A 26,964-nucleotide genomic window follows, 5' to 3' on the forward strand; every position below is an offset into this window, starting at 1 on the left:
TAATTATAACTTGCTTTTGGAAATAGAAGAATGATGTAGTATTGCTTCAAGTATTCACTAATCACATAGAAGCTTTGGCTTTGTAATTTTCCTTTCTTTTTAAAATATAAGAGAAATGGATGTACTGTGGACTAAGTTTTTGACCGGTGATATGACTGGTCTTCATCCTGTTATCACAAAAGGAAAATTTTGAGAGAAGTTTCCCATTATAATACATTCACCCTCCAACAAGTTTTCCTTTTTAATGTTGAAAAAATTAGCTTGCTTCTTTGCATCTATACCTCTATATCTATCTCTATATCTCTATCTCTATATCTCTATCTATATATCTCTATCTCTATATCTCTATCTATATATCTCTATCTCTATATCTCTATCTCTATCTCTATCTCTATCTCTATAATTCTTTATTCTTTATTTTAATGATTACTTCTTCATACTCCCTTCCTAAATTAGCATAATTTTGAGACACTAAACTGGTTTCTTCTGCAGAAATATTTAAATCAAAAGAATAGTTTAATTTACTTGTAACTGACTTGGCTATTTTTGTAATTTTATTTTTTATAATTGGTTCCTTTACGCTGCTCGATAATTTTTGAACCTTAATGGGGAAATGCCAAGTGCTGAACAAACTTTATTCACATACTCGATTATAACACATTGGCTCAAATATATCTTGACATTCTGGTTCGCTTTCTGTATTATCTCATGGTTTTTGTATTTTCTTTAAGCATTTTGTACACAGTGCTCTGCCTGGAATTAATTTTAAATTTAAATTGCTTGTTGAACGTGTTAAGATATTTCTCAAAGAGATTTCTTAACCGGTTTAGTGCGACAGCTAAGTGGGTCAGAGCAACCTTTCCCATTAATATGAAAATATTTATTTAAATATTTGGTTTTATGAAAAAAACAGTTTGTTTCAGTACATCCACTTCTTAAGGATATCAATGTTATTTGCTGTTCAGTAAACTCTAAAATATCGTGCAATACTGAAGATCTATTCTAAGTCAATTTGTGACTTACTATTTCAGTATGAATGCCAACTGAACACTCCATAATCTGTTTTTATAAAATGCAAGGGTTCTTACAACAATACAGTTAGTTTAGACTGTAAAACTACCAATTGCACCTCACTTTGTCTTATCCCAGTTTCTTTACAACTAAAATAAAGATTTCTATAATTAATAAAATTAAAAATAAATGATGTCACATAAAAGAGAAGTTCACTGCTAATAAAATTACTTATAAACAAGTGTACATTACGTAACTACAGTATTAATAATACAATATATCATAATGAAATCAAAACAGTAACAGAGTCTTCTACAATGTTTACATTCAGGATTATGCAAACATTCACATCTATGCATATCTATTCACTTAGTGTTTAAACATGAGTTTGTATGTATGAGTCATACTTTAAGTAACAAACTATCTAGAATATAAGCTATCTCATTATAGACACTATCTAGAGTATACAGTATAAGCTATCTCATTTTAGACATATCAAAATATTTTGTATAGTAGGCCTACATTATTAACTGAATAAATACATGCTGAGAATTTTTTCGATACATTGTTCACGGTTAGCAGGAACAGCGTTTTTAACAGTTTTGATGACCTCATTACTCAACCTCTTTGAGTAACAAAATAAATTTTATATGGTTTTAAAGTATATAAACGGTACTTACTGCTGTAAAAATTTCAGACATTTAGCCCCCTGTCCCACATGTGGTTTTTGAGCCCCAAAAATGAGACATTTTCAAAATCTTATGATTTGGTGGCCATTTTTTTTTAATGAAGGACACTCAGTAACAGTCCAATTTTTTTTGCTACTAGTACCTAAGTTAAAAGGTAAAAGAACAGGCCTGCTACCCTACGTACGGCCTTCATTATTTATTTTTGGCCCAAAATTTGAAAAAACAATTTTTAAATGTAACTTCAGTAAACATTACAAGATTTGGTTATGTAATACAATAATTTTGAGTACACTAAGACGAAGTTCCATCTTTATTCTTTCCAAAAAGCCCTGTTTGACCTCTGTATGATATAAAATAAGAATGCTACAGCTCATGGAAAAACTGATGAAAATGGCTGTTTTTACCTGTTCGCAAGTTAGAAAATAGTCTATTACTCAAGAAAAATCTTTTTTGGCCACTACACAGTGGGCAGTTATATACCAAATATCATCAGAGTCAAAAATGGTGATGCAATAAAAGTTTTGAAAATTTGTTGAATTAATGAAACACCCCTCTTTTTAACACTGGGCTATTTTTCATTTAATGCTATATGTCAAATATTCCACACTAAATTACCAATTTAAGTAATGATTTAATTTAATTTCTTTTGTTTTAGTTCTATTTCTCAGAATTTCTTTGAGTATTCTATTTTTCTTTCATTTCAATGATTATTCTCTCTACTTACTTCCTTTTTACAAGTTTTTCTTCCAATACAAGTTACTTCCAATACAAGTTTTTCTTTAATATTAATAACCTGTAAACCACTAAATGATTAAAAAAAATATTGTTCTTTTCTCCCTTAAAAATACAATGTTTTATTAACAAATCAAATAATAATCTCTTAATAAACATTAAAATTGCACAGCTGAGAAAACTAACTTTTTTAGAAAATAACCAGATAAATGGCTTGTTATTATCGCCAATAAGCTATAATCAATAAAACAAGACATTAGATATAAACTCTACAGCAAAGTTAAATTTATGTAAAAATAAAAAAAAATTACAATAATTGTGACTTTTTTTTCAGTCTTCACTCACTTTATTGGTTTGATGCAGCTCTCCAAGAGTCCCTGTCTAGTGTCAGTCGTTTCATTTTGGTATACCCCTACTACATCCTACATCCCTAACAATTTGTTTTACATATTCCAAACGTTACCTACCTGCACAATTTTTTCCATCTACGCCTCTCCAATATTAAAGCGACTATTCCAGGATGTCTTAATATGTATGTGGTCTACAACTCATGTCACTTAAAAGAAGAGAATTTGCCACAACACCTCTTCATTTGTCACTTTATCCACCCATCTGATTTTTAACATTCTCCTACAGCACCACATTTCAAAAGCTTCTAATCGTTTTTTCTCAGGTACTCCAATCATCCAAATTTCACTTACATATAAAATTACACTTCAAACATATACTTTCAAAATTGTTTTCCTATGTTTAAATTAATTTTTGATGTAAGCAAATTATATTTTTGACTGAAAGCTCATTTTGCCTGTGTTAAGCAGCATTTTATATCATCCATCTTTAGTAATTCTACTTCCCAAATAAAATTAATAAATTCTTCTACCTCCGTATTCTTTTCTCTATCTATTTTTATATTCGGTGGTCCATCTACATTATTTCTACTACATTTCATTACTTTAGTAATAAAAAGGTGATATAAAAGAATACAAATATTTAATATTTATTATAAACAGCAACAGCAAACAAAAATATAGTTATTGGATTGTAAACACATCCTTCAAACAAAGAATAAGTCATAAATGTAAAAATCTATCAGTGAGGAACACAACTGAAAAATTGTAAGAAACTGAAGAAAATAACTACGATCGATATCCATTAATATACATCTTCACAGGATTATCAACTTACTGTTCTGAAGAATTACAAACTGTTTTATCTTCACATACATTTGTGTCTAATTATTGAATGACCTCATACGTTCTCTTTTTTTAAAATTTATCCTCAAATCCTTTCTGATTATAGCATACTACCGTTCTTTTATTCTAACCTAATTTTACATTTAATTTTTTTTTATTGTGTCAATAAGTCTAAACTATTCATTATTTTCTCTAATATAAATATAGTAATTTCTTTTAAAAGATTTAAGTACTTTTAACCGAAAAATGATTTTATCCCATTGCTGAATTATTCATTTTCTTTCATTATAATAAGCAACAACTGAATAATTTAAATAACTGGCAATCAGTTTAACAATCACTGACTTTACTCTAGGAGCATTTTCACACTATTTTAGTGTATTTTCAACTGATTCCAAAAAAACGTATAATTACATACAAAGTTGCTAGTGCAATTAAAACATACTCTCTCTGTTGGCTATCATTCAGATTATAACTATCATAGAAATATTAATAATTCTGAAGCTAGCTATCACATTTTTAAATGATATACTCTCACAGTATTAATAACTTAATATAGGTTATGTGAGGTTGTTAGTTTATGATATCTAGCTCAAGATGTACTGAATGAGCTTTAATAAGTGAAAGCTTCTGGAGGAGAAACTCCTGGAGTAAAATCATAAAAGATTTTATTGTAACTGAGATTATTAAAATAAAATTATCTTATAATTTAACACATTGGTCACTGATTATGTTTAATAAAAACTTTATTATTAATAGATTTCAGTTTAATCTTAACCTCTGCTATCTGATATATAAATATATTGGAATATTGCTTATATTACTTATATATAAATAAGGGTTGCTAATATACCTCAAGCTTTACTATTTACCTCATTAGTAAACATGACAAAATTTAAATGAAAAAAGATTGTTTTCAAAATGCATGAAATTGTACTTTCAAAGATCTTTTCTGAACTACTATGATTAGTTGTTTATCAGTAGTACTGGGCAACACAATAGATAATATGGCATATCTTAAAAAAGTAGAAAACACTTTAATAAGGAACTTAGTAGCATATTTGATATATGTAATGTTTATTTATTAGTATGTTGTTTTTGTTAAATTTTAAATAAATAATGCAAGTATATTATATTGCAGCTTAAAGAAGTTATGTGTAGAATTTGTATGTTGCAGTTATCTTGTATATGTGTCTTATTTCTTAAGAAATTTGCCAAGCTGTTTCCATTATGTTTAATAATAGCAGATTTGTTTTACGTTAGCATTTTTACTGTTAGTCTTTAAATTATTCTAGTCTAATTTTTCTTTACATATTTCATTTGCTTACTTCATGTATAAATTAAAAGAACAATAGGAGCGAGTAGGCTATATCCTTATTTCATCCAATTCTATCAAGCAGCCTACCTCCTTTACTTAATAAAACTAACTGAATTTCATATAATTCTAAGTACTCTTCTTTTGATGTACCAGGGAAGTTCTTGATTTGAAATGGCCCAAGTATGTTGAAATGAGTATGATATTTATCAAATATAATCCTTTGGATAGAATGCTACAAAGTTTCACATGCATGTGTTTAGTTGCTTGTCTGTGATGATCGAGAAAGCAAACAAGTTGAGAAATTAAAAAAAAAAAAAAATGGATAAAACTGAAGTTTGAGCTGTTATAGAATACTTTACTTTAAAGGTTTATTAACCCTGATGGGCATACAAAAAGAGCTAGATTCCACTTTAAAGGATTCTCGTCATTTGTTTTCAATGGTAAAAAAAGCAGACTACTGAATTTATACATGATCGTACATCCATTCAACATGATGAATGCTTGGGACGTCCAAAAACAATTATAACAGATGAAATTGTCACAAAAACCTACAATGCTATATTAAATAATCGTCAACTGAACAAATGCAAGGTTACTGATATTATAAATCTCAAGAGACCATTACCACTACATTTAACACAATGTTTTGAGTATGAAAAAGCATTCCACTTGATGGGTTCTATGTTTGTAGAGTTGATTAGAAACACATTTGACCGAACACTGCTCTAAAGTGTTTAAATTTATTTAAATACAATTTCACCAAGTTTCTTCAATGTTTTATAACAATAGATGAAACATGGATTTACCTTTACATGCCAGTTACCAAACAGTAGGCGAGAGCAAATGAAAGTAAACACATATCTCTGATTTTTGCTGCAAAACTCCATGACTTACACTCTTAAGTGCCAGACTGTAATCACCAGACTTTGCTTCCACCAATTACTTCCTCTTCCCAAACCTGAAGAAATGGTTTGCTGGATAAAGATTCACTTCAAATGATGAAGTCAAAACTGAAATAACTACTTATTTTGCAGGAGCTGGACAAATTGCATAATAATACTAAGGATATTAAAATGTTAAAAAGTCAATGGTCTAAACACATATCAAACTGTAATCAAAAAAAAAAAAAAAAAAAAAAAAAAATCACTGAAAAATCTTGTTTTCTTTGTCAGTTCAAGAACTTTATAAACAAACCTAAAATTTCAACTTTATTCTCTTTATTACACCACATATTATCAAAATCTTTTTAAAAATTATATAACAGTGGTATGGAGATTTGTTAATTATATTTGATGACTTCATTAAGTAAAAAAATAAATAAGTATACCTTGAACAGCTTTAAAAAATTCATCTGTAATATCATCCCAACAATAACTGTTAACTGGCAATACAACGGGAGACATTCCGGGACTACTATTTGCGGCTGTATAACTGAAAATAAATCAAATAATAAAATTATTTATTTTCATAATCAAAATTTATATACTTTACAATAATAATACTGTTAATTAAATTTATTATATAGTTTTATAAAGCTTTACTAAATGCAGAATGGAGTACTCATTACAAAGCACCATCTACTGGAGTAAAATAACTATCATTGGGCTTGTCCATAGACTAAGCTTTTAATCCAGAAACATTTATAAAAGTTTGACTACAAAAATACAGGTTGATTTTAGAAAATTAATGCCAGCAGAAGAATCAGAAATAAGTAAATGCTACCATTTGTTTCCTGCTATTTACATCATTCTTACAATCCACATTTCCTATTTTGTAAATGTATGTAGATCTTAAAATTGAAAGGCTGTATAAAAATCTAAACAAAGAGTAAGCATTTTACTATTGACTTTTGTTTTAGTGAAAATTAGCAGGCAAAAACAATTTACTGATAAAAGGCATTACAAGCCAAATTGTAATATAAAAACAAACCACTCACCAGGCATTCAAACTTTACTTCTTTTACCACAAAACTTGTGTTTTTTTCTATAGATAGTAGTTACCTTTATGCATAACATTTAATGTGTGGCCTCAAAGAAACCTTCAAATTCTTCTTCATACATTCTGATACAGTATCACACTATACTAAACAATTTACTTTTAATCCTTATACAGTTATTTTTAGACACTATATTTTTTCATTTTATCATAAAAAACAATAAATATAAATCTTGGATTGTTGAACTCATGCCTTTGTTCTCAATGTACAATTTTCCCACCTGAATGTCTTCTACATCTGCTAACTGTTGTCTGGAGATTAACATGTAATATGTTTTTTTTTGTTCAATCGAAATATGTTTAGGGCTAATATTAATGAAATAAGCAGTGACTGAACTGCTAATATGTTCTGTTCCACTGTTTAATATAGTACATCACTCTGTATTACCAATAAGGGTTAATAACATCTACTACTTTTAAGTATAAATATTTGTTTACTCTGGCAGAAACAAATTTATTCTCATCAGACCTAAAGCTGACAGGCTATACAAGCTGAAGAATAAAATAACGATCATCATCTGTGTAATTATGTATGTGTATTTGATCATTTAAATTTTTTAAAAAATTCCTAAAAATAGTTTCAGTTTTAACTAAAAACTAATGTTTTGCATCCAGTCAATGACAGCACAAATAAAAATTATCATAACACACGATAAAAATAAAAGTACATTTTAATCCTGTGTATCTCTCAAACAGCTAAACTGCAACAAGAAAAAAGCAAGGTAACACTAATACCAAGGCTAGTGATAAGGTATGAATACGAATTATTATCTATCACTTATAGTTTTATAAAATTAAATAATAATTTTTTTAAAAATCAATACACAAATAACATTAGTTGAAGTTAGTTATTTTTATTTACAAACGAAATCTTTCCTCTTATTGCAACTGTTATGTTTAAATTCTATTTTTTTTATTATTAAACTTACTAGATTAACTTTTTATTAAATGTAACACTAATTATTAACGTGTTTCACAAACTAATATTTTTGTTTTAATCATAGATGTTAATGAGTATTTTGGAGCACTTCTCTATCCTTTCTATTCATTAACTCTTAATAAATGCTTAAAAGGGTTTCCAACATATATATACAACAGAAACATCCTTACAATATCAGTACTTACAATCTTACTGACAGTATCTAGATGACCTCCCATCAACATTACATATTAACTAACATTAAATGAAGTACACTCACTCTTTCTTGTCGTCTTCAATATTTGTCGGGGAGGAAGAACGACTGTGATTATCTGCCATGCCTTTTTATGTACTTTTATCAATTAAATATCAAACGATAAAAAATTCATACAAGGAAACATGACATACGGTGAAAAATTTACTTTTTTGACACATCTAATCTTGAAAATGAATTTTAGTTATTTTTTAAGTGGATTTATATATTTAATACATCAGTAGGCTAAATAAACAAAACAAAAAAATCATACCAACAGACGATGAAGATAACCTTAAAAAGAGCAAAAAACGAAAATAAAGATGAACGTAAAACACTAAAGTTTAGCCAACGCAAGTATAATTCTATCCCGTAATCACTAATAAAACGTTCCCAAATGAAATATCAAGAATATTACTTGAATTAATCGCGTTTAGGGAAGCGTTTAAACACACAAGATATTAACAATTAATTTGAATCCACCATATCAATCAATCATACCAATCGTTCTTGAGGTTACGACAACGTATTAGTTTTCAGGCTTGTACTTTTCATGGTTTCGGTGAATTACCTACTTCAGGATGTTTATTTTTTAATTTCTTTAATAATTCCGAAATTTCTTTTTAAAAAATCAATCTCCCTGTAGAAGCAGTTGCACTTAGCGTTTAATCCGAAATGGTCCGGGATAGAATTCTAGCAAGGCCTGGTGATTTTTCATTTGTTACAAATAATTTACATTTTGATCCAAAATACACAAGTTAAAATTTTGTGGTTAGTTAGTAAAAAAAGGAGTGAAAATCGCGCAATTCCAAGTTAGATTACATGCAAAAAATAATTCTCATTAGCGAAGCACTTTGTTAGAGAGATTCAACTTATTTACCAAGGAAGATCTAATTATTCAATGAGGTGAATTAAAGCTCTAAATTGTCATAGACTGGCAGAAATATTACAAAATTCAAGCTACTCTAAGTCAGTTTGAAAGATGACACTGAACGACAGAATATTCGCGCAAGAAGTTATACAGAGCTTTTATACCGAGTGTATCTTAATACATTTTCAATCAGCTGTAATCATTTTATATTCAGCTCCTTTAAAATTGTTATCCACGTTAATTGTTGATCAAACCACAATCTTAAAAATCTAACCCGTGTGCATGGTTCAACTGGTTTACCATGTAAATACAGGTGGGTATATATCCCCTCAAGAGTGCAAAAAGCAGGATGCATTTCGTTTTCACAAGAAAATGTGATTCTGAACAGGTTATTGTGTTTTGGAGAGTCTCTCACCAGTAGCTAAAATTCTAGATGTTACGTAAATTGAAAAATCATCTAAAAGTAAAGAACACATAAGGGGTTTTTGTACGCAATTTGTTTTAGTATTCATGGCTACAGCAAACAAAGTAATACTTAGGATACTTACCTGTGGTATTCCGTTTTCTAGTGTAAGATATTCGGATACCGTTGTTCCAACTCGAACTCGAAAACACCGACTAGGAAACTCCTCATAAATGTTAGAAGATTTCTTTGTATACCCCATTCATACAATTTATTTAGGACACCTCTCCTCCAAGCTGTCATACACCCTCTGCATGTAGAAAAATACAGCAACGTGGCGTTGGCGAAGTAGGAAGGCGTTTAGACTGACAGATTAAGAACAACTACATGATCGATAGACGATCTATCTTGGTGAAAATCGCATTATTCGGAGGCAATCAGCGCGGGGTCCGCGCTTCCGCAGTCTCGGTTAGTTAGTTTGAGGGAATATGTTAGGTTGAATGTGAAGATATCCGTTTGAGACCTACGTGAAGGAAAAATTTGATTTGTATTTTACTGATGCAAATGTCAGTCGAGGCATTTACATAGATGGCATCCCAACCGAGACCTGGCTGATGACTGTGAGATATAATCGGTTCGAGGGTCTAAAGACGACTTCAGTTAAAGCCCCTCAGGGCTCGGAACGGAGGGGATGATATGACGACCAGTAACGTCACTAGGGGGGTGTATTCCCCCCTACAGGGTTGTGAACTTCACAAAATTTAACCTTTCCTTTTTTCCCTTCCCCCTTTTCCTTTCCCCCTTTCCACTCTTCCGTTTCCCTCTTCACCTCTTCATTTTCCCCCTTTCCTAATTTTATTTTCCTGTTTTAATTTTTACCATATTATATGTGTATAATATGGTACCCTATTTACCTATTTACCTTTCCCTTTTTCTCTTTTCTTCCTTTTCATTTCCTTCCCCCATTTTTCTTTCCTTTATTTCCCTTTCACATTCTTTCCCCTTTCCACTTCCTCTTCCCGTTTTTCCTTTTCCCGTTTTTCCTTTTCCATTTTCCCCTTCTTCCTTTTTACCATTTTAGATTTTTCTCTTTTCCGATTTTTCCCTTTCTCCCTTTTTTCCGTCCGTAAATTGGTCCAGTAGTGTTTTAGTCTATAGTGGACACACATATCGGAAACATTGAAATGGAATCATAAAATACTTAGTGTAGCGTGTGTTGTTTTTTCGTCCAACAGATAGCGCTGTTTAAAAAAAAACAAGTTTTTACCTGTCACAGGTGTGACATCTTAGGTATATAAGCAGTAGGTATATAAAAGCACGCGCGTATTTGAATGCAACGTTTGTCAAAATTTCAGAGCAGTCGGTGAAGAACTTTCGGAGATTTAAGATTTTGAAAAAACGAAATTTACATTTTTATTTACATACGTACATTAAGTTATGAAAAACACAAACACATTTGATAATCTTGCCAGCTAATTTAATCGATGTTTCAATTGCTTTTGATATTATACGCCATTTTTTAGTATAACATTCTAAAAGCGCATTCTATAATTCTTTCTTGCTCTTGACAATTGACTATTAAAATTACTATTGTTATTTAAGGCTGACTAAAATACGTTTGTTATTTAAGGTTTTTGTTTTCTAGGGCTTCATTAAATAAGGAACCAAAGTGTAGGCCTCATCTGCTATAACATATAGGGCTTTTACATTAGTATTGGGGAGAAATTCCGGTTCGGGGAAAATAACAATTTATTTTTTAATGAAATTGAATAATTCTGAAGCCATAAAAGTACCTCCGTCGCTTTGTTTACCATAACCGCCTACATCAAGTGCAGTGAACTTATAATTTGAATCTACTAATGCTTGAAGAACAGAAAAGAAATTCTTGTAATTTAAAAACATTGATCCAGAATCACTGAAACATACAATACAGACATATTTTCCATCTAACAGCTAACAACATGTGAAAAATTCCTAAGTATTTCAAAATCCCCTGTATTACTTTTTAAAATTTCTATAGTTAGTAAAGGCATTTGAAGAGGTTGCTGCCCTTCCTATAAAATTTGTATAGTTTCTTTGATTATTTTACCGGCGGACTAGAGTATGTAAAAACCTCGGAGAATGGAGGAGGTAGCGGGGGGTGTCTTCTCCTACGGGGTCAGGAGTGGGTACAATTAAGGCTCTGCGCTGGGCATTCCTTAAATTTTGAATAAGTGCTCAATTTCTTTCCAACCTATGCGCCAAACGGACGCAGTATAAGAGGTCATACTTTCGAAGACACCTCGGTACACCATGTACAAATGACGGCTCGACAGCCCGTAATCCTTCCGAGCAATCCTTCTAAGCTTGTGCATCATAAAGATGGCGTCCGCCGCTACTTGCCTAATGTTGTTGCTAAACAGTAACTTTCATCAAACAAAACACTTAGGTACTTATGAACTCTAACTCGGCTGATTACACAGCCTTTATACTTAATAGAAGGGTTATGACTGTATGATAATTTGTCTGCACCCTTGAGAAGCATAAACCACGTCTTGTGCACAGAAATCTTTTAATTTTGAACGTTCATTCAGCACTCTGCGGTTGACAAAGCCGCCTGCGCTCGGTCTTCTAGCTGCGGTCGTGAGTTACCACGAACTAACAGGAGTCATCGACGAAAGCCTGAGCCGTGAACACTTCCGGGAATTCAGACCCACAAATCCGTCGAATACTAGCTTCCACAGCAAGGAACCGAGAACGGAGCCCTGCGGGCTTCCCCTGGTGACAGACTTTTCCACAACTAGGTGTGCGCTTCCTTAAACAGAGCCGAGCGATCAGACAAATAGTCACGTAGTACGGCCTGCAGGGCTACGAAAACATTGCGGCTTTCTAACTCATAAAGGACAGAACCCCAAAACAAGGAAGGAAATTCTGCCGCTATGTCAATAAAAATTGCCAAAACATATCTACAATCGGCGTTTTCCACCTCGGCAAGAGCATTTAAGATGCAATCCTCGGTGCCAACCCCTTTCATCAGTCATACCGGCAAGAGGCTGATGGCTCGATAACTGCTGACTTCACTCGGATCCTTTTCTGATTTAAAGAGCACCCTCACCAAAGCCACCTTCCAACAAGTCGGAAGGCAACTTCAGCTTAGGCACCCCGAGAACAGCCTGCCAAGAGGCTCTCATATTTCAGGCAGCAGATGATAGAAAATATCCGGGTCAAGTTGGTCAAACCCGGTGCCTTTCTCAGTACCATTCATGAAACCACTTGGTCTTTATCTACGGGATCCACAGCCCGTACCCCAGGGAATGGTATCTTACCCGCCGTAACGTCGACTTCTGCTTCACCCTCCGGAGCATCTGAAAACATAGTATGTAGGAAAGCGTGGTAAGTCACCACACATGTTAAAGTGTGGTCACGACCACCAAACCCGCATCGAATACTGAACAGCACGTGCAATGGCTTTGGCCGGTAACATGACTTAGCGAGCTGCCAGGGGTTGTGCTTCAACTCGCGCGTACAGACTTGCCAAAATTTGAGTTTGGCTTCCTTGATAGCATGAATGTATTCATTATGGGCGCGCCGGTAGATTCGCAGACTTTCAGCGTGCTCGTCGTCAACGATAATCCCCGTTAGGGGGTGACGCTGGTATCCTCTCCCATCGTACCTAACTCTTACGCGCAGCACGCTCAGGTCAGAGCACCACCACCTTTTCCCAGATTTCCGCCTGTATCTAGCAGATGGCTCCTCGGAAGCGGGATGACGGCTCCAGGCACTCGCAGATCAGCGGACTGGCTATTACCCAAAGGGTCCGTTCATTGGCCTAGGCCGTCGTAGGACCTATCACATCAGTCTTGATGGCCTGGCCGAGTTGTTCAGCCATCAATTCCACCTCCTCACTGTACTTCATGCGTCATTTCAACCCCTGTACGGCAGCCGTACACTCGCGCTGCTGTCTGTCCTTATCCAGGCTTCTTAGGTTATGACGATCTGAATCTGGAGCTCTTAGACCACCTCCATAAACGATCTCATAGTGAGCCTATGATGGCTCACACTGGCCTCGGGCCAGACAGTCCAACTACTTGCACTCCTAAGTAGATCACCTGTCACCAAGGTGACGTCGATGTAACTTTCTCCCAGTTCAGAAAAGAAAGTCGGCGCTTGTTCTGCCTCGTTAAGTAAGTAGAGGTTCCTGGATTCCACGAACTGTGCGAGACCAGCCCATTGTTCGTGTAGCAGTCCTATAGGACTGCTACAAAACTTTTTCTCGACTGCTTATTTATAACATAAGCAGTTAAGAAAAAGTTTTGTTCGTTAGATAACAGTACCGATCTCTGTGGCAGAGTGGTAGCGTCTCTGACTTTCATCCGGAGGCTCTGAGTTCGGATTCCCATCAGGCTTAGCATTTTATCTCGCAAAAAAATCGTTTGTCATTGTCATCCTTCGGCAGTTTTTACAGTGTGTAGCCAGAATAAACGGAATATAAAGGTGTTATTTGATGTTGGGATTTTTCCCCAAGAAATTTTTAATTGTAGACCTTCAACACATTTATTCATTATTTGAGGGAACAGATTGTAGATATTTAATAATGTTAAAAAAAGAATAAGAAAACTTGGCAGTAGAATTGAGATAATAATATTTATTAATTTAATATTAATAGTTGTAGTACGCTTTTTATTGTTTTTTTAGTCTCCGAGACCACCGGTTGGTATTGCTTCAGAGGATGAGATAAATGGAGATTTTGTAGCTTGTGAAAATGCCATACCTGATCGGGATTCGAACCGAACCTCAGGGTTTATCAAGATTTAATTCACACATTTTTTAGTATGAAAAAAACAGGGTAATGCCCGGCTAATGGGAAGAACCAAAAATTACTTTAATTTTATGTAAAACGTCACAAGGATGGAAATGCCTCCTCTGTGTCAATAAAAATTGCCAAAACATATTTACAGTCGGCGCATTCCACCTCAGCAAGAGCATTTAAGATGCAATCCTCGGTGCCAACCCCCTTCATGAAGCCGTATTGGCCTCGATTCAGAAAATCGTTCATGTCGGTGTTTTCCCAGAGCCGTTCCACAATCAGCCTTTCAAGCAACTTGCCGAAAACCAACAAGAGGCTGATGGGTCGATAACTGCCGACCTCATTCGGATTCCTTCCTGATTTTGAGAGCACTCTCATCTAAACCACCTTTCAACAAGTCGGAAAGCAACTCCAGCTAAAGCATCCAGAGAATAGCCTGCCAAGCTGCTCTCTTATGACAGGCAGTAGATGATAAAATATATCCGGGTCAAGCTGGTCAATCCCCGGTGTCTTTCTCAGTGCCTTTCGAGAAACCACTTGGCCTATATCTACGGGATCCACAACCCGTACGTCAGGGAAAGGTGTCCACCCTCCCTGATGCCGACTTCTGCTTCACCCTCCGGAGCATCTGGAAACAGAGTATCCAGGAACGCCTGCTAAGTCGCCACAGATGTTAACGTGTGATCCCGACTACCAAACCCACATCGAACAGTGGACAGCACATGCAATGGCTTTGGCTGGTAACATGACTTAGCGATCTGTCAGGGGTTGCGTTCCAACTCGCGCATAAAGTCTTGCCAAAATTTGATTTTGGCTTCCTTGATAGCATGATTGTACTCACTGCAGCTGCGCCGGTAGATCCGCAGACCTTCAGAGCGCGTCGTCAACGATAATCCTCGTTAGGGGGCGACGCTTGTATCTTCTACACGCGGTTCTCGCTTGCGCGCAGCACGCTCAGATTAGAGGAACCCCACTTTTTCCCGGGTTTCCGTCTGCGTCAAACAGATGACTTCCCGGAAGCGAAATTCATGACAACTGCAGGCACTAGCAGATCAGCGGACTGGCTACTACTCAAGGGTCTATCCATTGGCCTAGGCCGACGGACACTATTGTAGCCAGTCTTGATGGCCCAGCCTAGTTGTTCAGCCATCAATTTTACTTCCTCCCTGTGCTTCATGTGCCATTCCAACCCCTGTAAGGCAGCCACACACTCGCGCTGCAGGCTGTCCTCATCCAGGTTCCTTAGGTTAAAGCGACCCGAATCTGGAGCTCTTGGACCGCCTCCGTAAGCGATCTCCAGAAGCCTATGATCTCTCACACTGGCCTCGCGCCAGACAGTCCAACAACTTGTACTCCTAAGCAGATCGCCCGTCACCAAGGTGACATCGAGATAACTTTCTCTCAGTTCGGAAGAGAAAGTCGGTGGTTGTTCTGCCTCTCAAGTAGAGGTTCCTGGCTTCTACGAACTGTGCGAGGCTAGCGCCTCTGAGCTCAGTGAATGGTGAACCCCAGGCGGAAGACTTGGCGTTTGCGTCCAGAGCAACCAGTACTCTGATGCCCGGGAGATCATCCAGAATCCTTCCCAACTTCGCCAGCTAGTCGTCGATACTCCATCCAAGGTGGATGTATCCTGACTCTAGTACGACATCGACCGTACCCCTCGTGACTCGCACGATGATGAACTGCTCATAGAAAACTGGGGCATCCAGAAGACACCCAACGAGACCGAGCCGACTGCCCCAGGGGCAAGCGATCGATATAGTGACGTCCGTTCTCGAAAGCTTCCCTCAATTCAGTTGTTGCCATACGCCGTATTATTCACGATCTTCGCCCGGGCTATGTCGTGTAACTTGCATTGTTTGCCCCCGACCCGGTGTCCAGCATCAAAGCCTTTCACCAAGGCATAGGGGGCGCACTTTGCAGGCACGGTCTTATTAGGGCAGTTAGCTGCCCTGTGCCCAGCAATTGTGCAATGACCACACATCTCCGACTGTGTTCTACACTGGACAGCGGTATGACCAAAGCCTTGACATTTGAAGCAATGGGATATTTCTGTATGGTGAACAACCCTGCAAGAGGTCCATCCAAGGAACAGCCGACCACTGGCCACAAAGACCTGCCAGATCTTTGGCAAGGTCTCAATTAAGGGTGTATGGCATACCGTTTTTATATTAGTAATACCACCCTCATTGGTGAGATGCAAGAGTGATCGACTCTGTTTGTCATTAAACGTCTCAATTAGTACTGCATCCATCTCTTAATCTCCTTATCTTTTTTGATGAACCCTTGAACCAATTATTACTTTATCAGGAAAGGTATCAGAAAGACCTTTTGAAGGGAGCACCTTCCCGATTGTTTTGGAGAACTACAATTCTGATGTTGTTATATTGTGGATGGGATTCATCACCATTTATATATTGTCTTTTTTATAAAGTTCTTATCCTCATCAGATAAAGCTGAATGAGGTCTTTTCAGATGGACCATGAACCATCATAGGGATTATTTCAGGACTAGTAATTTTAGCCCCACAAATACCAGGAAAATAGAGGACCACATTTGCAGTGCCAAGTCTGTACTCATTGTATTTACACAACTGAGTTCACCCAGGTACACAGAGGACATCGTTCAAGATTCACTACGTAGAGCCACCCAACCATCAGCACAATAGTTTCCAGCTTGGGTTATGGTTGGTTTTCATAAGGTTTCACATCACTATGTGTAAGTGTAAGAAGAAACAATGTATCCATTGTGCATCCATCTCTTAATCTCCTTATCTTTTTTGATGAATCCTTGAACCAATTATTACTTTATCAGGAAAGGTATCAGAAGGACCTTTTGAAGGGAGCACCTTCCCGATTGTTTTGGAGAACTACAATTCTGATGTTGTTATACTGTGGATGGGATTCATCACCATTTATATATTGTCTTTTTTATAAAGTTCTTATCCTCATCAGATAAAGCTGAATGAGGTCTTTTCAGATGGACCATGAACCATCATAGGGATTATTTCAGGACTAGTAATTTTAGCCCCACAAATACCAGGGAAATAGAGGACCACATTTGCAGTGCCAAGTCTGTACTCATTGTATTTACACAACTGAGTTCACCCAGGTACACAGAGGACATCGTTCAAGATTCACTACGTAGAGCCACCCAACCATCAGCACAATAGTTTCCAGCTTGGGTTATGGTTGGTTTTCATAAGGTTTCACATCACTATGTGTAAGTGTAAGAAGAAACAATGTTTGATGATGTTGTATTGTAGTGTTAGGGTGTATGTTGTAAATTGAGTAGTGTTTCTAGTGTAGTGTATGTGCATAGTGTAAAGAGTTCAGCAGCTCAGTGTGTAGTAGGAAGAGATGTTGTAGAGGCTAGGGCCTTGTGGATGCTGATCCCCAAACTCTTAAAGAATAAGATTCCCCATCGGAGGGGTAATTTCAGCCAGCCATTTTTTTTACTCCCTACAAAATTCATTTCTTACTATAAAAAAAGAGGTAGTTATAATTGGATGTAGGTCTGTAGCAAATGTAGGAAGAATAAATGATCAATTGTTTACCTTGTTTACCAGTGTCAGAATATGTACATTAATGACCACAGCATCATCAGTGACACTGCAATTAGTTCAGACTGATGTACCTAAAGCAGTTACTACTGGTAGCTTTTTTTTTAATCAGGTATTTAAGAATGTGTTACTTTTAAACTCCATTGATACCATGTTTTTATAAATATTTCATGTTTTACATTGATAAGAAATGGTCCTTTTTATGTTAAGCAGAAAATTCAGGTTTTGTTAATTTTGCTTTATTTGGAAGTAGTTTCAATGTGGTTTACAAATTCCTAAGAAATTACAAATTTCCTAAGAAAGCTTTATGATTCATTAATCTTTGAAGCCGCAAACTGTTAATAAAAGATAAAGATTTCAGTTACAACAAATTAGTTTATACATTCATTGGGCAATTTTTTATTTATTTAGTAATTTTGTTCATCATATGATACTTGGCTTCTTTTTGTTTTAATGAATGATGTTAAAAGTAACAGTAGTGCTAGCATCACTGTTAATGTTAGAGGCATTTACACTACCTATAGCATTAACAAGATTCACTTTTTTTTTTGTCTCTTGCAACATGTAAAAATGATCTACCACTTAGGCCAATATTAAAAATTATTTGGTTATTATGCATAATCTTACACAGAGTGATTTATGTAGTGTTACAGGTGCTTTCTGAACTCATTCTACTAGCAAAAATAATGAAAAGATTCATATAAACATGCCCTGGAAATGCTCCATTAGCGAGTTATGGCTAGCAAAAGATTTTGTCCTGATTCCTAGACAAAGAGTAAAGTAAAACCATACTGAAATTCTAGGAACCCAAATTAAGGCATAAACTTGATAGTTTCTTATGGTGTTTCATCTGACAAATTTAATAAAACAGCTGTTAGAACAATATCTCCAGTAGTTTTTACAATAACTGATGTAAAACAGAAACATTGTGTTTTGTATTACTGCACTTAGTAGAAAAGCAAAATCTTGCTTTGTACGTGTAATCCCTTTTTTTTCGTATGGTAAATTGAAATTTCTTGAATTTGTATTTGTTTTTTATTGGGCGATTTTAAATCAATTTTCTCAGAATTAAATTCTCTACAAGATTTGATAATTTTATTAAGCATGGTCCGTTGGTATTAATAATAAATTATTTATATAATAGTTTCCACTTACTAACATCTTTAATAGTAATGTTAAAGCTTTTGGATTATTGATCCATCCTCAGGAACAATGATCTGTTATACATTATAATTATTTACTTCACATAACATAAATTATACTAAATTGAATTTTATAAAAATATAAATACAACAATTGATCATCAAATGGTAAAATAAAGTTAACGTTATCCCTCATGTCAGTATATTTCATATATACTATATATATAGTACATTAGTATACTATTATATTTTTATAAAATTCAATTTAGTATAATTAATGATATGTGAAGTAAATAATTATAATGTACAACACATCATTGTTCCAAAAGCCCTTGAACATTACTATTAAAGATTGTTGGTAAGTGGAAACTATTATACAAATAAGATTTGATAACAAATTTTATGGATTTATTGGTCATTTAACAAAGTTTTTGTATTTCAAACATAATAAAGCGTGTTTTCAGACAACAAATTTTTCTGTTTTACATTAGATATTATGAAAACTACTAGAGATATGGTCCTGGAACTTGTTCTGTTCAATTTGTCAGTTCAAAAACATTAGAAACCACCAAGTTTACCTGTTAATTTGGGTTTCTAGATCTTCAGTATGGTTTTATTTCTCTTTGCCCAGGGATCAGGGCAAAAACTTTCACTTGCCATAATTTACAAAGAGATTGTTTGTGGATCCATTTTTGTATGAATTGTTTTCATTATCTTTGCTAGGTGAAAGAGCTCAGAATGAGCCAGTAATGCTATGTGAAACATCCTGAATACACACGTGGTTGCTTCAATCAGTTTTCCTTAAGATATAACAGCCACCTTTCACCTTAAAGTTGGCTTTGAAAGCTACTTTAAATTTAATTTTGAAGGATACTTGTAACTAAAGACTATGGCAAGAAAGGTTAATTTTATAGATTGATTAGTTTTGTTATATTTTGAAATTCTTCATAACAGTCCAACTATAAAACCCACCAGGCTGTTCTAGTGGTTAACTCATCATAGCAAATCAGCTAATTTTGAAGTCGAGAGTTCCAAGGTTCAAATCCTTGTAAAGGCAGTTACTTTTACATGAACTTGAATACTGAATCGTGTACACCGGTGTTCTTTGGTGGTTGAGTTTCAATTAATCATACATTGACCTGAAACTGTACAAGACTACACTTCAATTACATTCATACATATCATCCTCTGAAGTAATACCTTACAGTGGTTCCGGAGGCTAAACAGAAAAGAGAGTCCAGCTATAAACTTATTTCATCAACTTACATTACTTTTGTAAAATCTACAAAATAAAGTGAATTTATCTGTGTGAAATCTCTTCTATTATGAAAGTAGTTTTGACTAAAATAAGATAATTTTCTGTTAGATATTATCAAAGTTTAAAAAACATATATAAAGATGTGCAGTAGTTCTACCTGACTTGTTTGAAATAGTGTTGGCACTGTTAATAGTACAGTGAGTAAGATTCTATTACAACAGCAAAAGCCATAACAGGAGATGTAGACTGCAAGAAGAGTTATCAATCCCTTACCATTCTGTGGGTCATCTTATATTTCTAAACTCTGGCGAGTAATAGATAGATAGCTTTGTATGAATGTATTACGTATTGGTGCATTTATGTATAATTTAAGGCTATAGTTAACTTTTTTCTTTCTTTTAAGTTATGGTGGATTAAGAAAATTTCACCTTATTTTGCATTTCATTTTTTATGTTTAAAGGAATATGTTTAAGTTTCTAAGTAAAAGCACATAACAAAAGATCAAAGAGTAAATACTCTTATGGTTCTTTAGTTTTCCTTCTCTTTAAATAACACGATTTATTTAAACAGTTTTTATGTTGTACGCGTAAAATTTGCAAATTTTAATTATCTTTATGTCAGTTTCTGTTTAATGAAGTAATTTGGCAAAAGTTGATGTAGAATTTACCACAATTACTAAAGCTTAATTTTGTCCATTTGAGTTACTGTGTTTTGTTAGCTTGTTGTACAATTTTGTACGTTATGTTTGTTGTTATAAAAGCAACACAAAGTCTTCTTTTATAAAAATATTTTCTGTAAGTGTGGATGGTAACCACAAATCTTAGCCAGACGTTTTGCATATTAAGTTTCTTTATTTTAACTTTTGTTAACAATGATGCTGCATGTATTAGACAAGTTAAGATGTACTGTGCTGTGCATAATTATTAGCTCTGATGTGGAAAAGTGTGAACTAATCAATCTTCTATGTATAAAAAGTGTTTACCTATTTTAGATATGTTGAGATCAGTTAGTAGTTTAGTTGTGTTTATATTTTGCCATGCAATGTAAACTGGAGAGTGATTTATTAATATCTCTCCAATTTATTTTATACATTCATATGTACAGGAGTATGTCACTATAGCAGTTACATTATTGCATTTTTCTCATTGCAGGATATGTTGTTTTATATATAGTGAAAAAATATTTTATGAAATATTATTCAAACCTGGGAACCTACAATGAAACATGCAATAGTACAATATGTTTTCACTCTTTAATATCATATAATGACACATTTGAATATGCCTATATTGAACCATTGGAATTTGTCAACAATGGAATAGCTCTAACACTAAATGTAATACATTTTACACAACAAAATTATAAGATACACAATAATCTATAAAATAAATGAATGATAAAAATAAAACCATACAAAATAATTTGAAAAAAGGTGGAAATTAATTTTCGTTACTATTGTAACTCATATATAAATGATTAAATTTAATGTATATAATACAGAGTTCAACATTATACAAGCATTAATATAACAAATGAATTCAGTTATATACAATCATGTTAATCTGCTCACACCAGTCTATTAAGAAAACAACTCTGAAACTTTATCAAACTAATTTTGTGTGAAAATTATCTTGCATTCCCTGAAAGTCATTTTCGCACACTATGTTTTCCAAATGGAGATCTAGATCGATGTCTTCTGTCTCTACTTCTATCTTTCACTCTATGTCTTCCTTTGTCTCTGTATTTTCGCTCCCTGTTTCTATTCCTATCTGGTGACCTTGTCCTGTTTGGAGATTTTTTTTTATTATTTTCTCTATCATCATTTCTCCACCTATCATCAACTCTGTGCCTTATGGGAGGAGTTTTTGAACAGTGTCGTCTTTCCCTACTTCTATTTCGTTCACGATGTCTGTCTCTAAACTTTCTATCTCTCTCTTTATTTCTGTCTCTGTCAGGAGTTCGTTTTCTATTTATTGACCATCTACTGTCATTTTCTTTCTTTTCTGACCAATAACCATCAAACGCTTTTTTTTCGACTGAGACTGTAAAATCTTCATCTTCGTCAGATGATTCAATTCCGTCATCAAAATCTTCATCTAAAGCGGATATCTTAGTTTCAATTTCATTATTTTCTTCTAATACATAACGTTTCTGGATCCTTGGCAGTATAACGTCGCAAACTCTTTCTTCACGAAGTAGTTCGTCAATAAATTCGTCAACATGCACCAGCTCGAACTGTCCCAGACGGTTCTTTCGCCGCAATTTACGGTTATCATTGAAAAGTGGTTCCAAATATTTGTAGCAATCCAATGAGGAACCGACCAATCTCATATAAAATGCTCCTAATATACGAACATATTTGAATTCTTCGTTTTTTATAAATTCCACAACTATATCTTTTTCAGGTTGGATTTGTAACATCTTTAAGACTAAACACAAGAATGGAGTCGGTTTTATATTACCTCCATAAACACCACCGATATAACGAATCACCATAGCTTTATCCACTAGCAATTCAATAGACAACGCGAAACATTCTTCCTTCCAGTATTTGCTGTCGTAAACTCGGGATCTAATAATTTTATCCACTAAATACTGAGGATTAGTTCCGCGAACAGACTTTGCATCTTTTACAGTCCTGTTTGCCATTTTTGATATTTCTCATAAAACTCACCTGAAAGTAAATACATAAACTTAATCTAAACACTAAATTCTACACAAGTGCAACGATTCAGTAATTAAAAATCGATTGATCGTTATACTGAAATTGGGGACAATTTGAACGACATAACCTTTTGAAAACTAAGATTGATGTAGGCACCTCGAAAATTGTAGATTTTTCCATTAGGAATTAGTGTTATTGATGTTTGCGTGCAACTATTTAATTGGTGGTGACTATTTAATTTAATTCTGATTGAACGATAATTATTAAATACTTCATTTCCGTTGCTAAGGCTTGTTATTTTGTTTACGTTTGAACAGCTGTTGGCTGTAGATATTACTTGGAAATTTGTATGTTTGTATTTATGTTACTTCTGTTTATATTTATATTTTTAAATATTTGATTGAAATATGTCACATTTTGACATATTGTTGAATAGTAACTTACCTGGTGTGGCGGCGCCAAGGGAAACTACTAATGAGGAAACGTAAAGGTTCTATTTCGTTGCAGAAGCGTAATCCAGCCTATAGTAAAGGGGTTCTGTAAAGAGTTAGGTCACCCCACAAAAGACATGGCAGAAAGAAGTCTAGGACTTGTGAATCGTCGGATTCCTCAGAGTCATGTATGGAGGACTGTGTGACAGACCCCACTACGGGAATGGAGACTAAGGACTCTGACTTATGACAGCCAGCCAGACAAAGACTCTGAGTTGGACATGAAGGGAATACTTGAGTACTTCAAAACTGGTATCAATGAAGGGACAGCTCGAAAGATTGCTGATGCAGAGATGGCCACAAGGTTGTTATACATACTCCAAGCTGGCTGATAGGCAGGCTCTGGCTGAAGCAGAAGAAGGTGCATTAGTGATGGTGTATGACATTAGCCCTGATGACTCTAGTACAAAAATAAATGGTGGATGACAGTGTATTTGGGTGAAAGAGTTGGCAAGCTGAAACAGGGTATCGTGTTTGTGAATACTCCCAACCTCAAACTAATGAATGGTAATATATATTGGCTTTTCAAAAATCGTATGTGGTGGTGTTGGATAGTAAAAGTGGCATGGATGCTATAATAGTTGCAAACATGCAGGCGGTAAAACAGATCACTAGCAGAGATGAAGACCTGCATTTCTGTGCAGATGGCGATGCCTTGGGTTAATACCTTCATAGAATGGTGGAGTACCAAGGTTAACACTGGCTGAGGCCAGGACAAAAACACCAAAGAAACCCGCTCAAAAGATTACAGGTGACCCTACATCTAAAATTGTGAGCGCACAGGGAAAAACGTATGCTGACCTTCTTCAGGTTGTAAAGACTGAGGTCAGCGAAGACTTGTCAGGATACTGTCTGCAAGAAAAGGCCCAGGAAGTCTATTAAAAGAAAGGAAAATTTATTTTGATTAAAATCCTAAAAGGGATAAAATTAATACAAGTAGTTCTAAAAGGGGTGAATAAACAAAAGAGTTAGAAACTTGAGACCTGATAGGTATTTTTGTCTTGAGGAGGAAGTTATATATATAAAGGGACTTTGTAAAAGAGGATATAAACTGTCTATATTCTAAAAAAAGAATAGCATTATCAATGAATCTTAAATAATCATCTCTTTGCTGAATAGCTACAAAGCTGAAATTTTGCATGAACTAAGGGGTCTCAGGAAAAATAAGCAATAGTTATTTTGATTTACAACCTTAAAGAGATATGGATTGGAATGGAGTGCTGAATCAAGAAGAACTAAAAACTAGAAATATGTAACTGATGATTGCTTTAGATAAGAACATACTTTTCCTCATTCAAGAAGGATATAATTCTAGAATTTGAGTCTGAAAGTATCTCCAACAATAACTGTAAACAAATTTTTGACTTAAAGAAAACATGTGTAAGAGTAGAAAATTTTATGGTAATAACTTGACTCTGAACAAGGAACATGGTGAAGAATCATAAAATGTGTTAGTTTACATGAAGTTAAACTTTGAAACATCCTTAACCAAACAGCAACAAAGAACAGATAGGTGGTAGAAGAAAGTCCCATAGGAAAAGAGAAAAATGAATAATGACAGACAAATAAAGCGCTAATTAGGTATCTGTGTGAAATTAATCATTACATATACCAAAACAAAACTGATAAAGGATATGTGTAAATTCCATAATTCCTTGGATATTTTTAAAATGTTGAACAGAAAATAAAAAAAATATGTCAGAGTTATTAATTATGAAATCATATTGTGAGATTTCCTATCCTTAAGAGGTGAAATTGGAAAACATGTTTTTTTATTATTTCTAGTTTATATTTCAAAAGTATTGGAAATATTAATCAAGTATCATATGAAGGACAACACTTTATTAAATAGCCAATCAAGTACTCAGGCACAGATTGAATTTCAAATTAACTTTACATACAAACTGTGCATTACCAGGTAGCACGTACATGTGATAGGTAGTTTATTTTCTCTCACCAACATTAAACAACAAAGATTTCACCAGAGTACCAGCTATCACACACATGACTCTCTATACAGACCAAAACTGAAAACTGTTTTAAATGTGTGTATTTTACCACAAATAATCAGTACTCTGTACAAAATTCATACATCCATCATTTTTAAAATTTTCACACCATTTTTATCTGTGGCACACATATGTGCCGCTCTGTATGTCAATGAAAAATTTATTTATTATTACTGTAGACCAACTGGCACAAGTGCCACAAATAAATCAACAGTATTCTACAAATATAGGAGGAATTTAAAACTCCAATTTTCAAATCCAGTTATGTATAATTCAAACTAAAATAAATAAAAGTGATTGAAACTCTAAAATAAAAATTCAAACTCTAAAAACAAAAGTTATTCAAACTAAAATAAAATGATTGAAAATCTCTACTAAAGATATATGTTTATTATGACAATGAAAGTCTCTTCTTATTTTGTTCAATTATTGGAGTCATATTCTGAAACACTCTGACACACAAGCTAAGTCCAAAGCTTTTGTCTCTGTCATCTGTATAAACACTGCACCCATAAAAAGTAGTTTGCCTTTTCTTGTTTTTTCATCAGCAATGTAGCACCTTAGCACAAGCTGAAAAATAGATATCAACACCTTCCAGGTTCACAGGAAGGTACTGAACCAGGAGTTGTCTGGTGCACATAGCATGAAGAGCAGGCTGCACCTGTATAAAACTTTTTATTATGTCTAAATTTTTATTAGGTCATCTTGGAGTCTGGGCATTGTTTCAAATAGATGTACATGCTATTCCACAGACAGGCACCCATTAAATCAAAAAATAATTTTATGTACCAGCACAGATTTCCTGGGAACATAATAGTAAGTTACTTCAGGTTACTTCTGTCAAATCCAGCAGGTTGGTCACGTGGTGAACTTATCGCAAATCAGCTGATTTTGAAGTTGATTCTAAGGTTCAAATCCTAGTAAAAGTAATTGCTTTTATTTGGATTTGAATACTAGATCATGGATACTGGTGTTTTTTGGTGGTTGGGTTTAAATTAACCACACATCTTAGGAATGGTTGACCTGAGACTGTACAAGACTACACTTCATTTACATTCATACATATCCTCTGAAGTAATAACTTACAGTGGTTCTGTATATGAAACAGAATAAGAGAGAAGGTTATTTCTGTCAGTATTACTCATTGACTTATTATATAAAATGATATATTAAAATTAAAAAGAAAAAACAATTATTTTGGGCACAGTCATACCCTCTAGGCAGATCAGGCCCCAACAAACATTTTTTTTAAGTTTCCTGAGTTTTTACTTATATGTTTTGCTAATATATTTAACAAATATATATATAAAACAAAACAAATAAAATATAAATAAAACAAAAGCTCTAAAACAATTTATTAAGCTAAAGAAATCGCCACCTGTAATTCTGATCAATTTACAATTTTAGTAGTGTCTTGTATAGTAAGATCTCTGTATCCAGTTTAAAGTTCTTATGATGACCTATCACAAAAAGTTGACAATTTAAAATGGCAATAAATACCCAGCCCTCTTATGTAATTTCAAAATTTAGTGTCATCAGTGCTTAATATATACAGAAATATTTGAGCCAAATTTAAAGTTTAAATGTTCAGCAGTTTAGAGATTTTTTTTTAACAGAGCGGGATTCAACAGTTATGGTCATTAATCTGGTGAAAATTGGTAGCGCAT

At 34.1% G+C, this 26,964-nt stretch overlaps 2 protein-coding genes across 5 annotated transcripts in view; both read right to left on the reverse strand.

The window, feature by feature from the left end:
* Positions 1–8,626, reverse strand: part of Naa35 (N-alpha-acetyltransferase 35) — a 39,866-nt gene extending 31,240 nt beyond the window's left edge. The window contains exons 1-2 of one of the 4 annotated variants that reach the window (XM_075359556.1): positions 8,385–8,626; positions 6,271–6,374 (exon numbers count right to left, since the gene is read on the reverse strand). In XM_075359556.1, the coding sequence (XP_075215671.1) occupies positions 6,271–6,346 (76 nt within the window). In that variant the 5' untranslated portion in view covers positions 6,347–6,374; positions 8,385–8,626. The other 3 variants (XM_075359555.1, XM_075359557.1, XM_075359558.1) reach the window with 3 other exon arrangements.
* A 13,153-nt stretch (positions 8,627–21,779) lies between these two features.
* LOC142320821 (pre-mRNA-splicing factor 38-like) lies at positions 21,780–22,781 on the reverse strand. Its single transcript, XM_075358796.1, has one exon. The coding sequence runs from the start codon at positions 22,779–22,781 to the stop codon at positions 21,780–21,782; it is 1,002 nt and encodes a 333-aa protein (XP_075214911.1).
* Positions 22,782–26,964: the final 4,183 nt, after the last annotated feature.

Source organism: Lycorma delicatula, chromosome 3 (genome assembly GCF_047948215.1).
Source record: "Lycorma delicatula isolate Av1 chromosome 3, ASM4794821v1, whole genome shotgun sequence".
Taxonomy (NCBI): Eukaryota; Metazoa; Arthropoda; class Insecta; order Hemiptera; family Fulgoridae; genus Lycorma; species Lycorma delicatula.

What these genes read in the sequence shown, in the direction of transcription:
- LOC142320821 (XM_075358796.1), bottom strand. Translation starts at nt 22,781, where the DNA reads ATGGCAAACAGGACTGTAAAAGATGCAAAGTCTGTTCGCGGAACTAAT.